At 42.7% G+C, this 16,241-nt stretch overlaps 1 protein-coding gene across 12 annotated transcripts in view; it reads left to right on the top strand.

Moving 5' to 3' along the window:
* The window catches only part of sema5b (semaphorin 5B), a 583,141-nt gene that overhangs the window by 425,941 nt on the left and 140,959 nt on the right, over positions 1–16,241 (top strand). For all 12 annotated transcript variants that reach the window (XM_062971530.1, XM_062971492.1, XM_062971628.1 and 9 more), the window contains one exon: positions 2,062–2,269. In XM_062971530.1, the coding sequence (XP_062827600.1) occupies positions 2,062–2,269 (208 nt within the window). The remainder of the gene's footprint in view (positions 1–2,061; positions 2,270–16,241) is intronic.

Below are 16,241 nucleotides of genomic sequence, written 5' to 3'. Positions count from 1 at the left end.
GTGAGAAGGGTGGGATATAAGTATTGTAATAAATAAATTTAAGAAGAATTTAAGAAGTTGTGAGAAACACTTTTTGCATTGCAGAGTTCATAGAAAGCTACCTTAATTCAGGCAGGACTACTTAACCATCTTGTCTGATATGACCCTGTAGCAACTTTCCAGGGTTTGTGAAGCAATCTTTCCTATCACTCATGACAAAAAAGTTTGACCATTCAGATCTTTTGATCTACAGCTTGTGGGCCCGTCCAGACAGTACCTTTATCCCAGGAGCTCCCATAGCCATCAGAAAGGTGGCCAGACGCTGTTCCCTGTAAACCCAGAAGCAATCGCTACAAAAGGCAAAAAAAATGAGATTTCCAGATGTGGGAATATCGCGGTTTTTAGCCGAATATCCAGATCTTTGCCTATCTATGTCCCTGCAATTGGAAATCACTGAACCTTTTATCAGGGGTTGTTCCCGGGTTTTAGATGTTTGTTCCTAATTGGTCAGTTCCTAAAAAGAAGCTGACGCTTGAGTAGAAGACAAAAACTTTATCCTGGGAAGAGGAACTTTGTCCTTCACCTGTATAATGAAGTTTGTGGCAGAAAAATGAAGTTCCTGGGGTGCAACAAGTACTTTCACATTAAGTAGAACACAGTGAAACAGGAACAGAGACTTTCAAACCAGGAACAGAATGTCATCATTACTTTAATTAGTCAGACCTTGTTGTATGGCCATCTGTGCAGACAGGTTTCATGGTGTATTTGTGCCAGGGAACAACAGGAGGATGTTGCCGGGTTATACATGTTCGTTCCTCATTGGGTGTATGTTGACAACATGGGTACAGTTTAGTAAATGGCAAAAACTTACTATTGTCTGTTGGAACATGGATGTGCCAGAGAGGAATGTAAATACTGAGAGCCAAGAACATGCAGATGGCTAATAGAAACAGCCATGTATAATCCAGGAACAACTCCCCATTGTTCCATGCCACAAGTACACAACCAAATTTGTCTGGACAGATGGCCAGGCTCTAAAAAATGTCAATAATGACAAGGCTCCGTCCTGGCCTGAAAGTGTGTGTTCCTGTTTCATTGTGCAGTGCTGACTTGGGCAGAAGTGGTCCTGCCCCATAAGGTTTGTTTGTGTGGCAGATATTTCATGAAATGTCTGGAGGGCCATTGGAAAATGGATGACTGCAGTTGTGTTTAGTCTGTCCAGATTTTCTGGTGGACAATATTTCTTTTGAAACTGTAGATAGAATTAGTAAATATATTATATCATTGTGTGACAACCAATCTCTTGATATATCTGACATACCAATACAGCTCTGATTGAGGTATATCCTTGAAGAAATCTTAACCTGCAAGTTTAAATGAATATAAAAGGAATCATGAAAATTATAGATGCAGCTGGCTGTCAGAGTACAACAGCTGAATGTTCTTATGTAAAGTATATCCGCATACACTCAGTATTAGGGATGTAAAGAAAATGTGCCAATGTTCTTATCTTGAACAGAAAAAATATCTTGATGCACTGCTATTATTTTGAGAAAAGGTTCAACTGCTGCAACATTATTCAAATTTGGGGTGTTTTTCTTGCAAAAAAATTCATTTACAGAAAAAAAAAGTTGGGATTTCTGCAGGAAGCAATATTTTAATCCAAAATAAAGAAAAACTATTTTGTGTGTAAATCAATGTTTTTACACATTAGTGCACATTTGCACCAAAAAACATTGTTTTCCTGCACAAATACAATTTTAACCAAATCTCCTGAGATTAAAAATAATGAAAAATGCATACAAACACTTATTATCTGAACCAGCAGTGAGAAGGCTCTTGAAATTCATCATTCTTGCATCCAGGAATGTAATGACCGAAGATTTATATTCTGACACTTCATCCTTGATATAATGATTGCATTGAAATGCCAAAAATTCCTTCAGAGACTTTTTTTACAGAACAAGGGAGAAAAAAGCAGCCATGTAAATGGGATGTAGTTAATCTTTACTCTGTGTGCTGGGTGATAAACTGAATCAACATCTTGGAGATTTACTTGCCTCTTGTTTCTTGTTCTGCTAGAGCACGGCACCATTTTGAAGGCACTTTCCACCACTAATAAGAGCCTAAGGAGTTGTTATTTAGAGGAAATGCAAATTCTTCCCGCCAGCCAAAAGGAGCCAATCCAGAGCCTCCAAATATTGCATAGTGACAGATCACTGTTTGTGGGTTTGAATAATGGAGTGCTAAAAATTCCTCTGGAGAGATGTTCAATGTACAGAACAGAAGGGTAAGAAAATTTATGACTCTGATATATTCTATGTCGGCTTAAAATAAAAGCACCAGGGAAACATATTGCAGTCTGATTCATTTTAGAATACCTTTCTTTCTTCGTCATTCAAAGAGAGGCAGAAGACAGTGACATACAGAAACAGAATGCAGAAATAAGGGAATGATTTTAGTGCAACTGTTTATACCACGTGCTCATTAACCCTGACTGGAAATTACTTCTGTTTACAAAAAATGGGCTTTCATCCAACCTCTATTTCTTGTCAGTTGTGATATCTTAGTTGATTTTATTTGCCCCTTTCCCTTCTTTCTTGCATATTTGAAGGTCTGTCATTGATATTCTTACAATCATTCTTCTTGGTCCCTATGAATCACACAAATGGATTGTTCTGTGCCTGTGCAGAACATCTTCAGACCCTTCTAGAACAGCGGTTCTCAACCTGGGGTCCCCAGATGTTTTTGGCCTTCAACTCCCAGAAATTCTAACAGTTAGTAAACTGGCTGGATTAATGGGAGTTGTAGGGGACCGCAGGTTGAGAACCACTGTTCTATAATTCTAGACATACATTTTTGGTGGCAACGCCACCCACTCTCCCAGTTGATATAGGTAGTTGCCATCAAAACCGCAGTTCCATGGCCATCAAAGCAGCAGCCAATGTCACTTGGAATGGCAGGACACATAGTGTGATTTCACAAATGCCACTCCAAGAAACACAGTTACAGGTAAACAACCTATCTCCTTATGTCTTCTTTCCTGATTATGTTACACGTAGACTTTGTATGATGTCAGCATAGCTGAGCATGGCACGATCAAGCTGCAGCAGGACATTGATTCACATGTTCACACTTACCTTTTCCCAATGTTACCATGAGGAGAAATTAAGAACCTGGGCTTCCATTTTTGTTTAAATCTTGCTTGACTCTTAAAATGAAATGATAAAATGTATTGTTTATTTCAAGCTCGTTGGCGCGTTTTGAAGAAACCATAGTTAATATTAACCATAGTTTCCATGCACAACAAATTGTAATTAAGTAAACTTGTTTTCTGGGTTGTGCAGAAGATGGGAAAGTGTGGAAGACCAAACTGTATCTCATGTAGATCTCCCTAAATTAGATGGTAAAGTATAGTCCTCTAAACTATTGGAAAGGTTTATTGTGATGTTTGAATGTGATACCTGATACTCTCTTCTAAGCTTACAACTGTAATTTTCTGTTTGAGACTCTCTTGTTTACTATAAACTTTGAAATGGTCTGAATCTTTCCTGACATTACTTGAGTAAATTAGTGATAAAAGCTCATGTAATCAGAATATGATGGCAGCATGATTTTCTGTGGATTCACTTCGTAAGATGTTCATTTATGGGTCTCCTCTGACTTTAATATATTGCAAATCATAGTTTACAGTCTGCTTTTGCAAGCATATGATGATTTGTGCAAGCCATACCTCATTTGGATGCAATAACAAGTCATGACCACCTGATAAGTCAGAAGATAGTTGGATAAGTGATGAAGAGAAAGATGGCAGTGGGAATGTGTAAGCACGGTTTGTTTATGTGTGGGAATCTATAGACATCCAGATGTTGGACTACAGATGTTGGACTTTACCCATGTTGGCTAATCCAGCAACATCTGGAGGACAACAAGCTTCCTACTACTAGCATAGTGCCAAACTATGGCTTATTGTTACATTTGAACTTAGCCTCTGTCTTAAGATGGAAATATGGTCCATGGTTAAACCTTTAGCAGAGAGCACCAACAAGACTGGATTCAGGCCTTTAGAGGCCATAAGCACTTCAATGATTTTGGTGCCCCCATATCTAATTTAAAATATCAACAATAATAAAACAGTGCAATCATATTTTTAAAATAATAAACGCAACTTACAGGAAAATGGAAAATAATGTTTATTTTTATATATTTGCACTTTATTTATATATTTTCAAGTTTTTTAAAAGTGTTTTTTTTTAAATTTTGGGAGCCCCTCTTTGTGAAATTTGTTTCAGCTGCACCACTTGGTCCATGGTAAATCCGGCAATGGGAAATTTATATTATGCTGCCTTCCCTTAAGCATGTGTAGTGAGATACAATTTGTCCAATATTATTCAGTAAGTTCAATTCTGAAAATATCTAAACAGGATTATGTCACCATATAATATTGGTAGTAGAAACAGGTGATAGTGCACATTCCCAGTACAATTCATCTTAAAATACAGTGTTTCACAATATTGTCTAGAGAGTGTATACACCTATGTTTAAATGTGGAACATTATGCATGCTGCTCAAACTAGACAATAATAATTAAACTTACCTTAAATACAGGAAGCCCAGGAAAAGACAAGATAGGTTTGACAATCCCAGTGTGAACAAATGCTTTTGTAGCTTTTCCTTGGATCTCGTTTTGTGCTGCCTCCTTGCCCCCCCCCCCCCCGGCTCTAATGGCTGGGTTAAATAGGTACAAAATTCAGATGGTTAGAATATTCAGAAGCAGTTAAATGTCATTTGGAATATCACATCTGTGTTGTCACATATGTATTTTTGGCTCATCCCTGATGTTTCTTTGGCTTATAAGTGCAACACTCTGTGGAGGTTGACATATGTTTATCTATTGTATACATGTGATATACAGGCATGCTTATATTGCATGTATTGCACTTTTGAATGTAAATATTCTAAATATTCTAATTATGTGAAATTATTCTAGGCTTACTTGTTTCTTTGGGTTTTGTGCATGGACAGAGAAGAGTAGCAATTGTTAAAGGGGATACCATCAAGATCTCTCAGGAGTTGTACTGTGAACAAAAATGTTTCAGCCAGTTACCTATATGTCCTTTGTAATGCTGTATAAATAAAACATATCAGTGAGTGTCTGCTGAGCTGTCTGTCTCCCTTGGCACCCGTCTGCCAGCATTTCCTTAGTCCAGAGTTCTTCAGGTCAAAACAGCCATGCCAGTTTAGCCTCTACCATTTTTTAAGAAATTGCTTTTTGAAGCCAATCACTCATTTCTGCCACCTGGGAAAGTGCCACATTTATATTGTCAGAGTGAAGATGAAAGAGGAAAACCTTTCGTTTGTTTCCAATTTTTATTCCTGAGTACAGTCCTGCTGTCCAGAAGCCCCGAGACAAAGGTTTGTGTATCTTCAGTGACCTTGCCTTGGTGCACCTGCAGAAACATTGATGGGTTTTGAATTTTCACGAGGCTTACAGAGATGGGAGTGTTGGGTGTGAGATAGTAGATGCTAACTGCTTCTGCAATGTATTTGAGCAGTGAAATTAAGGTGGCTTCGTATATGTTACTGAGAGAGAGGGAATGAGAGAGAAGAGTCATCTCAAAATGAAGAAGAAAGATAGTATAGATGTATATATGTGCTAATTTATAAGCATAGATCCAGATTTAGAAATATACTACATAAGAAAACTGTGACCTGGGGTGTTATGTGCCTCCTCACTAGTTGTCCAAGTTCTATCTGCTGATGGAGTAGTTATAAACCCCTGTTTTCCCTTCTTGTGGTTCTCTGCTCCTTGCAGCTCAAAATGATGGCCCATGGACTGGTGCCAATCCACAAGGAGTACACTGCAGACCCTTGGAGTGTGTCCAGGAAAGAAAGGAGCAATTTTAGCAAACGGGTACAATTGTTAGTTTTGCTATACCAGTCTGCTCAGGAAGCACTGCATTTAGACCAAACTGTCCTTGAAATAGAGTGCTGCCTCTATAAAATCAGACATGTGGTTACACAAAGTTAAATCTTACATTTATCATCCTGTGGTTGAGTTCTTTTTCATTTCTTGTTCTTGGGTGGCTTGGGTTTTTTTTTTTGTGTGTGTGTGTAGAGACAGAGAAGAGTAATAATCGTGAAAGAGAACACCCATCAAAATCAGTCTCGTTATTACTTTAAAGAAAAGCCCATATGAGTTGGGTCTACTATCCTATTCTAGTGCTTAATTGATAGCCCGATCCATTTGGAATTGGATTTTTGTTGTCATTCCCCCACATTCTTGTTGTTAAATACCTTTGAGCATGACCAGTCCTTCTGCATACCAAAGAATTAAATGGCACATGCTCTAAAGCAGAGGTGTCCAAACCTTTTAAACCAAGGGCCAGCTCACAGTACCTCAGCCTGTTGGGGACGAGACTATAGTTTGAAAAACACATGAATGCTTCCCTAGGCACACTGTATTGCAAAAACACCCACATGAATGAACAATACAATATATAAAATGAAGAACAATTTTAACCAATGTAAATGTACCAGTCTTTCAATGGGAATTGTGGGCCTGCTTTTGGTTGATGAGAGAGTCAAGCAGGATTATTGTTGTTGTTGTTGTGTTCCTTCAAGTTGTTTCAGACAGTGGCATATGGTGCCTCGGAGTCTGGTGGAGTCTCCTCTGGAGGTTTTTCAGCAGAGGTGGCATGGCCATCTTTTGGGAGTGCTTTGATTGTGTCAGGGAGGACTTATAGTTGCCACTTGGCTCTTCTCCTTTTTTCTCAATGTGGGGCGATGACTTGGGATAAAGCCAGGGTGGATGGGAAGCCAAGCAGGCGCTCGACCTCCAGGGCCTGTCATGTAGCAGTAGTGGCAGCGGCAGTGGCAGTAGTAAGTGCCTGGGGCAAGCAGGGTGAGAGAGAGTTTTTAAAATGAAATGCCATATAAGTGTCTACCTTCATTTTGCTATGCAGGTCTGCTTCTACTGTAACAAATTCTTTTTAGTAATTTATTTTGTGTTTCTTGACCCAGAATTAAAACAACAACAACTTGGTCTAAAAATTGGTGCATTTTAGCTCGGGTGAAAAGTAGTTTATCTTGACTCGTTATTGTGTGATTTATTTTTAGATGTGGGTGGTCACTGTCTTAAATTTCACCACTTCCATTTCTAGGAAACTTAAACAGGCTAAGTTCATGTCTGTTTGATTTTTGAAGTATTGTTGCCATCTGTCTAGATATTTTTCTCTCTCCCAAATCTTGAACTTCATTTGTTTCCTGGTCTTCTTCTCACATATACTCGCTTATCAGAGGAATACCATTATATTGGAAGATTGAGTTGTCACTCCACTGGTGCTTTTAAGCCCCCCCCCCCCCCCCCCGGCTATTTTTTGTAGTTCTTCGCTCCTCCAGAAGAGAGACAAGCAAATTCCCTTCCCTGGAAGTCTCTAATAGCAGGGATTCACATTTTAAAGGGAACTTGGGCTTCTCTGTACCAGTTTAAAATAAAAATTGTCACTTTTCCAAAACAAGAAAAGGACTTTGGGCCACTTTCATTTTTGATTTTCAATTTTTGGCAGTCTGTGTGGTCCTGGGAGGATCCAATCTGTGTATTATACCATTAAAGAAAATTGTCACCAGCTTTTGCATATGGGTTGGGTTTATTATCTGGTTAATTCCATACTGTAGTGTTTAATTCATAAACTAACCAACTTCATCCCATTGGGATTTGGATTTTTGCCGTGCTTCCCACACATCCTTGTTGTTGTGTTCCTTCAAGCCATTTCTGACTTAAGTGACCGAAAGGCAACTCTATCAAAGAGTGTGACTTGCTTAAAGTCATCCAGTGAGTTTTGAAGACTAAATCAGGATTCAAATCTTAGTCTCATGTCCTAATATCCCATCCCTCTAACAGAGATTAGTAAGGCAGGAATGGGAATTAAATGCCTAATTTTTTTTCTTTAGTAAAACATCAAAGATAGCCCTGAGTAGGCAAAGATCCTATCTACTTATGTAGATAAGACAGACCCAAATATGGCATTTTAAGGATATTGTGCTGGGAATTTCCTCAACGTCAGCCGAATTTCTTATTTTTATATGGATGTTTTATACTAGGTCCCTCTGCAGCACACCTGTGCCATGCAATAGATCTGAATTGCGTCCCCAATTCTGATGTCATCCAGTCATGCTGTATGATATGTTAAGGCATGTTAATTGACTCCTAGATTCCTACTGCATGCCTGAGCTCCCACCCACGTTTGAATGAGGTCTATTTGGAACGTTTATGAGTTTTTCAGTAATACATAAAATAGAACTCCCAATGTATCGTGCTTATTGCAATATCTTAACTTCAGGGGATATGGTTGCACATAAATTATCTTTTTTCTTCCTGATTAATCATGAGATAAAATTCAGAAAAATAATGTAACTTAAAATCCATAAATTAACCCTATGGTCTTACACAATAGGAAATAGGCCCGGCCTGTGGCGCAAGCTGGTGAGCAGCCAGCTGCAGCCAGCTGAGACCAATCACTCTGACCAAGAGGTCATGAGTTCGAGGCCAGCTTGGAGCCTGCGTTTGTCTTTGTCTTTGTTCTATGTCAAGGCATTGAATGTTTGCCTTATATGTGTAATGTGATCTGCCCTGAGTCCCCTTCGGGGTGAGAAGGGCGGAATATAAATACTGTAAATAAATAAATAAAATAAAATATTCTTCATTAAAAGCCAACCTAATTTTTTCCAAGTTATACAGAATCTTTAGGAAAGGAGGAAGAATTGCTGTATTTTGTGCATGGGTTAATGAAATAAAATGTGTCTCATAAGGATATTTTATTTAAATCATGCCCCCTCTTCATGTTCCTTAGATACAAAGGTAACACATTTCCCAACTAACTTTCTGTTAGTATCAGCACAGGGTTGTATCAAGAAACATGTTTTAATTTCATCCTTTGCTTTCCACCTGGCACTTCTCCTGGGCAGTGATTTATAGCCTATTGTTGTTGAGTCTACATTTAATACGTGCCAATAAACTAGTGGCAGGAGGAAAATAGGATATTCTTCCCTTCCTTTCCTCTCTCTATTATTCTCTGGCTCTGTGTGCTCTCAACTGGCTTTTTGTGGAAATTCTATATTCAGCCCATTTAGATTTGTGTATGTTTAATTATGGGGTTTGGAGGAAGCCTTCAGTCAGCAGGAGACTACATGCCCTGCAGGCAGGAATACTGCAGCCCTGTTTGGCTTTTTTGGCTCTTCTCAGGGTAGGTATGGGTGCTTTACATGCTGGAGGCTGCTGGAAGTCATATCATTCAGGATTTTTGGATTCATTTCAGTCTTTCTCAGAAGGGTGTGGAGACATATCAGATAAGGGAGACAAATTGATTGTAATATTGATTAAACTTAAGTGTTCTCACATTTTCAGCAGATGTTTGGCTCCAGGACAGGTTTGAAACTCTCAGAGTAAAGCAGACACTCTTCCGATATTTTATCCTTCAGGGGTTTCTGTTCTTTTTCCCTCTGTTGAATCTTCCAGTGGTTTGCCCTGATCTCTGTGATTCGTACTGTGATTAACTAATCACAGATTATGTCTAGTCTTACCCTGTTTCCCCAAAAATAAGACATCCCCGGAATGTAAGACCTAGTAGAAGTTTTGCTGAATTGCTAAATATAAGACCTCCCCTGAAAGCAAGACCTAGCAAAGGTTTTGTTTGGAAGCATGCCCATCAAACAGAATACCAGAGCATGCAGGATTGGTAAATGTACATACCATAGATCGTTGTACATTGAAATAATGGTAATAACAAGAAATTATTTATAGGATTCACAGCTTGTCTGGTTATGCTGGTTTGTGATGACAACTACTGTACAGTATATAATGTACATTTTTTGTTCAACAATAATGGTGAATTCTTCATGGAAAAATAAGACATCCCCTGAAAATAAGACCTAGCGCATCTTTGGGAGCAAAAATTAATATAAGACACTGTCTTATTTTCGGGGAAACACGGTAGTATATTGCATATTTCTGTTGATCTCATTTACCATGACTTTTTTCTAGAGCAAATGTATGGCTTGATTTTAAAAACATTTCAAGCAGAGGTTTGTTCTGAAAGTTGTGTTTCCAGAATATAGTGTTGTTCCCCTCAGTGACAGGCTTCAGAATCTGTAGACTAAACTGTTAGGAAACATAATTTTCTAGGTTATGGTCCTTCACATCCTAGATATTATGATCAGCTTCCCTTTGGGTAGTGGGTGCACACTGCTAAATACTTGAGTCAGTTTCTTATACAGTAGAGTCTCACTTATCCAACACTCGCTTATCCAACATTCTGGATTATCTAACGCATTTTTGTAGTCAGTGTTTTCAATACACCATGATATTTTGGTGCTAAATTCGTAAATACAGTAATTACTACATAGCATTACTGCCTATTAAACTACTATTTCTGTCAAATTTGTTGTATAACATGATGTTTTAGTGCTTAATTTGTAAAATCATAACCTAATTCGATGTTGAATAGGCTTTTCCCTAATCTCTCCTTATTATCCAACATATTGGCTTATCTAACGTTCTGTCGGCCCGTTTACGTTGGATAAGCAAGACTCTACTGTATATTGATCTATTACGATGTGTGATGACCCATGGGCCTTGTAGTCCTGCTCATGACATTGTGATGCCTGATGAAGAAGAAAACTTGGGTTTTTTACCTTCCCAGTCAGAACTGGATTCTTCCCAGACAGATTCTTCCCAGCCAGATCTGGGAACCTTGCACCTGCAAGAGGATTATGTTCCAGAAGTATGTCAAACAAATACTGAGGCTACATCTCCAGTGTTTTCTCGCCATGAGTTTTGTAAACAACAGAGAGGTTTGGAAGCAGCCTCGCGCAGGAGTGCGAGAATAATTGCTAAGAATTTGCCAATTAAGCCTGCTTTCCATGAGAATCTTTAAGGAGTCAAACATCTGGTCTCAGAGATTAGCTTTCGTTTCTGGTTCCCAGAGAACTGCTCTCGGCGGGAAAGTTAGACTCTATATAGGTGTTTTACCCGCGGAGTAACTTTGCGGAGTCAATTCATCAGCCTCCGGAGCGAGTTGTGTCTGGACAGCGCGCTCCGTTTCAAGCCTCGTTCCTGCTCAAGCCTTGTCCTTGTTTCCTGCCTTCGCTCCTGCTTCCCAGCCTTTGTTTACCTACGGACCTTGCCTTGTTTCCCAGGACTAAACCTTGCCTTGTTTCCCAGGACTAAACCTTGCCTTGTTTCACGGATTTTACCAAGTTATTCCACGGACCTTGTTCTTGTTCCTCGTTACCTTGTTCCACGATTCAAGCCTTGTTTTCAAGTATCAAGTTATCTCCTAGCCTTGCTCAAGTTCATGGACTAAAGGACCTTGTCATCTCCCCTCACTTTGCCTGGCAAAGTGAGTGTTTCGGTTATTGGATTACAACTTTGGACCTTAATATTTCATATTGGACATTGTTTCTTTGGACTAATTTTGACCTTTCCTGAAAGGTCTGCTTCTGGACTAACTTTTACATTTGCTTTTACTAACTTTATATATTTCCTTAATAAAGATATTAGATAGAATCTGGCCTCTGCGTATGGTTATTGGTGCTCTGTAGCCTGGGTCGTGACAGTTTGACTCCGCCACCCTAAGCACCAATTAACCTCGGCCAGAATGTCTACCGGAGTCGTACCTGGGCCGAGCGGCCAGCCGATTACCTACACCATCGACAAGGATGAGGTGGACCGAATCCGTGATAAGCTCAATGCACAGGATGGAGAAATAAAGGGTTTGAAGGAACGCGGAATCCGTCTTCCGGCCATGGCGTTGCCAACCAAGTTTACTGGAGAAGCTTCTAAGGTTCATGTTTTCCGTCGCCAATGCCAAGCTTATCTAGAGGCCCGTGATGCCGAGTTTCCCCAGGAAGACATCAAGGTGGCGTGGATTTACAGTCTCCTAGACGGGCCAGCGGCTAACTGGGCGACGGCTCTGTTCGACCAAGCCTCCCCACATCTAAGGTCAGCGCAACATTTCTTGGACCACCTTAAGGCGACCTGGGGAATCGAGGACAATTTGGAGGCAGCCGGGCACAAACTCCGCCGCCTCTTCCAAGGAGACAGACCCATGTCTCAGTACATAGCCGAGTTCCGAGTGCTGGCCCACAACACCGGCTGGAACGATGTTGCCCTCAGAGGACAATTTCGGGAGGGTCTCAACATTGAAATGCTGGAGGAAATCTCCAAGGTGGATCCTCCCCAAACGCTGGAAGCACTCATCGATCAATGTTTACGGGCTGAAGTCATGATTGCCAACAGGAAGCAGTGGGTACGAGGCCAGAGCGGTAGAGCTGGGGCAAAACCCCCCGCTCCCGCCAGCGTTCAGCCGCGTCCAGTGTGGAGACCCCCACCACCATCCCCATACCCCAGAGGGAGCGAGGAGGTGCCGATGCAGTTGGGCAATGTGCGTCCCAGATTAGATGCCGCCGAGAAGGCCCGCCGCCAACGCCTAAATCTCTGTTGGTATTGCGGGAATGGGGGCCACTTCGCCAGAGAGTGCCCAGCCAAAGGGAAGCCCGCCGCCCGTCTTGCGGCGGCGTCCTCCACGGAGACGAAGACGTCTGAGGCGGCTGGCACACAGCCGGCGGGGGAAGCCAACGACCGGGCGTAGAGAGGCTCGCCAACCCGGTCAAGAAACCCATTCAAGAGCCGCCAACCGGGGTCCTGTTCCTTCTAGTGGTCACCTTATGGTCAGCAAAAAAGGGACCCGTCATGATCCACGCCATGATAGACTCAGGAGCTACCAACAATTTCATTGATAGAGAGTATGCCGACTCTCTGGGATTACAATATCATGACTTCAAGAATGCCCGTGTGGTGCAAGCCATCGATGGCCGCCCTCTCAAGACGGGCCCCGTAAGCCAGTGGTCGGAACCCACCAGGATGTGGATAAGGGAACATATGGAAGAGATTTCCTTCTTTGTTACTGAGGTTCCCCATTTCCCTGTGATTTTGGGGATTCCATGGCTGACACTTCACGACCCAAGCATCTCCTGGTCCAACAGAGAACTGCAGTTTGCTTCAAAGTACTGCCAAAACCATTGCCTCGTAGCCAAGGTCTGCCATGCCACAGACACCGAGCCCATTATCACCTTGCCAAAGAAGTACTCCGAGTATTGGGATGTATTCAATGAAAAAGAAGCCGAAAAATTACCCCCACATAGACCTTATGACTGTGCCATTGACTTGGTGGAGGGGGCCCCGATCCCGCGAGGGCATCTCTACTCCCTGACTGAACCAGAGCAAGAAGCTCTCAGGGAATTCATAGAGACAAACCTTCGCAAGGGATTCATCAGACCCTCTCAATCCCCAGCCGCCTCCCCAGTGATGTTTGTGAAGAAGAAGTCAGGGGAATTACGCTTGGTGGTGGACTACAGAGCATTGAATAATATCACCAAGCGGAACAGCTATCCCCTGCCCTTAATCTCGGATCTACTAGACCGACTTCGAGGAGCCAAGGTTTACACCAAGCTGGATCTTCGGGGAGCTTACAACTTAGTTCGCATCAGAGAAGGGGACGAGTGGAAGACCGCCTTCCAGACTAAATTCGGATTATTCGAGTCCCGAGTTATGAATTATGGATTATGCGGAGCTCCCGCAACGTTCCAGCATTTTGTCAATGACATTTTCCAGGACTATCTAGATAGGTTCTTGATAATCTACCTGGACGATTTTTTGGTGTTTTCTAGATCACAATCAGAACATGAGAACCACGTCAAAATGGTGTTGCAACGATTGCGGGATCATGGACTTTATGCCAAGCTAGAAAAATGCGCTTTTGATCTACAAGAGGTAGATTTCCTTGGATACCGTATCTCGCCTCTAGGGCTCTCCATGGATCCAGCCAAGGTTTCAGCAGTATTGGAATGGCGGGCGCCAACTAACAAGAAGGAGGTGCAGCGATTCTTGGGGTTCGCGAACTATTACCGTAAGTTCATTCCAGATTTTGCCCGCTGGTCTGACCCAATCACTAGCTGCATCCGTGGAAAACAGCCCTTCCGCTGGACTGATCAAGCAGAGAAAGGGTTCCAGCAACTAAAGAAATTATTCACATCCCAGCCAATCCTTCAGCATCCAGATCCTGAAACCCTTTTTGTGGTGCAAGCGGACGCCTCTGATGTGGCAATTGGGGCTGTGCTCCTACAACCGGTGGGAGATCACCTTCATCCTTGTGCCTATTATTCTCGTCAACTAACCGCACCAGAGAGGAACTATACCATTTGGGAAAAAGAACTATTAGCCATAAAGGCAGCTTTTGAAACTTGGAGACATTGGCTAGAAGGGGCCAAATTTCCCATTGAAGTCCACACTGATCATCGGAATCTAGAACATCTAAGAACTGCCCGCAAGCTAAATCAGAGGCAGCAACGTTGGGCTTTATTCTTTGAACGTTTCAACTTCCAGATTCATTATGTGACCCCAGCCCAAACCAAGCAAGCAGACGCCCTGTCACGTAAACCGGAATACGCTGCAGGACGCAAGGAGACCTTTGAATCCCAACTACTACAACCCGAGAACTTTGCCACGCTCACAGTGGGGAACACCAAATCCACTCCCATTGATTCAACTCCCTCTACTCCAGGGCCCATCTGTGCTCAAGAAATCAGGGCTAGTCAGCAAGCAGATGCCTGGGCGCAGGACCAACTTCGTCAAGGTCTGCATTTTCCCTTTTCGCTTAAAGATGGACTGCTTTGCTATAGAAATCATGTTTATATCCCACCCGGACCGGGCAGGGAAAAAGCACTTCGTCTGTGTCATGACTGCAAACCAGCAGGGCATTTCGGACTATTTAAAACCATGCATTTGATCCTAAGAGATTTCTGGTGGCCCAAGATCCGCAAGGATGTGGAAAAATATGTTAACACCTGCCCAGTATGCCAGCGCTCCAAGATAAGAAGGGAGAAGCCCTCAGGGCTTCTACACCCCCTTCCTAACCCATCTCGCCCATGGGAAATAATTTCTGCGGATTTTATCACTGACTTACCACCTTCCTGTGGATTCACCACGATCCTAGTGGTGGTGGACCTTTTCACCAAGTTAGCCCATTTCATTCCCTGTGAAGGTCTTCCCACGGCCCAAGAGACTGCAGATTTATTCCTCCAACATGTTTTCAGACTACATGGATTGCCCAAGAGTTTGGTCACAGACCGTGGATCCCAATTCACCTCTCGTTTCTGGAAGGCACTACAAAAACTATTGGGCATAGACTCTCGTTTATCTTCAGCTCATCATCCCCAAACGGATGGGCAAACGGAGCGCACCAATGCCACTTTGGAACAGTACCTTCGCTGTTATGTAAACTACCAACAGGACAATTGGGCTTCTCTGTTACCACTGTCGGAATTTGCCTACAACAATGGAGTCCAGGCTTCTACAAAAGAAACGCCGTTCTTTGCAAACTACGGCTTCCATCCACGTTTCTTTCCCCCTGTCATTGAAACTTCAGAAGTTCCCGCAGCAGAAGATTGGCTGCAGGAACTCACAGCGGTGCAACAACTTTTGCTCCAGCAACTGGAACAAGCCAAGGAGGACTATAAACGTCACGCGGACAAACATCGCCAGCCGGGCCCCGAAATCAAGGTAGGAGATCGGGTTTTTCTGTCCACTCGCTTTTTGCCCTCCCATCGCCCTTGCCGGAAGTTAGATGCCCGTTTCATTGGCCCCTATCCAGTGGTGGCGCAACTTAACCCCGTGACTTTCAAACTCCAACTTCCGCGCTCAATGCGCATTCACCCAGTGTTTCACCGCTCCCTGCTCCTTCCGGCGGATGGTGTGCGGCCAGATGTAGACCGGCCGGCCCCCGTCCCTATTTTGGTGGATGGGGAGGACGAGTTCGAGGTTCAGGACATTTTGGATTCTCGCTTTCACCGCCGCCGCCTGCAATATCTCATTGACTGGGTGGGTTTTGGCCCTGAGGAACGCTCTTGGGAAGACGCTTCCACAGTTCACGCTCCTGATCTAACCCGTCGCTTTCATCAGACCTATCCCGCCAAGCCACGACCTCGCGCCTCGGGGAGAGAGTCCCAGTTTGGGAGGGGGCTTGAGGAGGGGGATAGTGTGATGACCCATGGGCCTTGTAGTCCTGCTCATGACATTGTGATGCCTGATGAAGAAGAAAACTTGGGTTTTTTACCTTCCCAGTCAGAACTGGATTCTTCCCAGACAGATTCTTCCCAGCCAGATCTGGGAACCTTGCACCTGCAAGAGGATTATGTTCCAGAAG

Source organism: Anolis carolinensis, chromosome 1 (assembly GCF_035594765.1).
Source record: "Anolis carolinensis isolate JA03-04 chromosome 1, rAnoCar3.1.pri, whole genome shotgun sequence".
Taxonomy (NCBI): domain Eukaryota; kingdom Metazoa; phylum Chordata; class Lepidosauria; order Squamata; family Dactyloidae; genus Anolis; species Anolis carolinensis.
The sequence above is the reverse complement of the archived record's forward strand: the minus strand, read 5'-3'. Positions and strand labels throughout refer to the sequence as shown.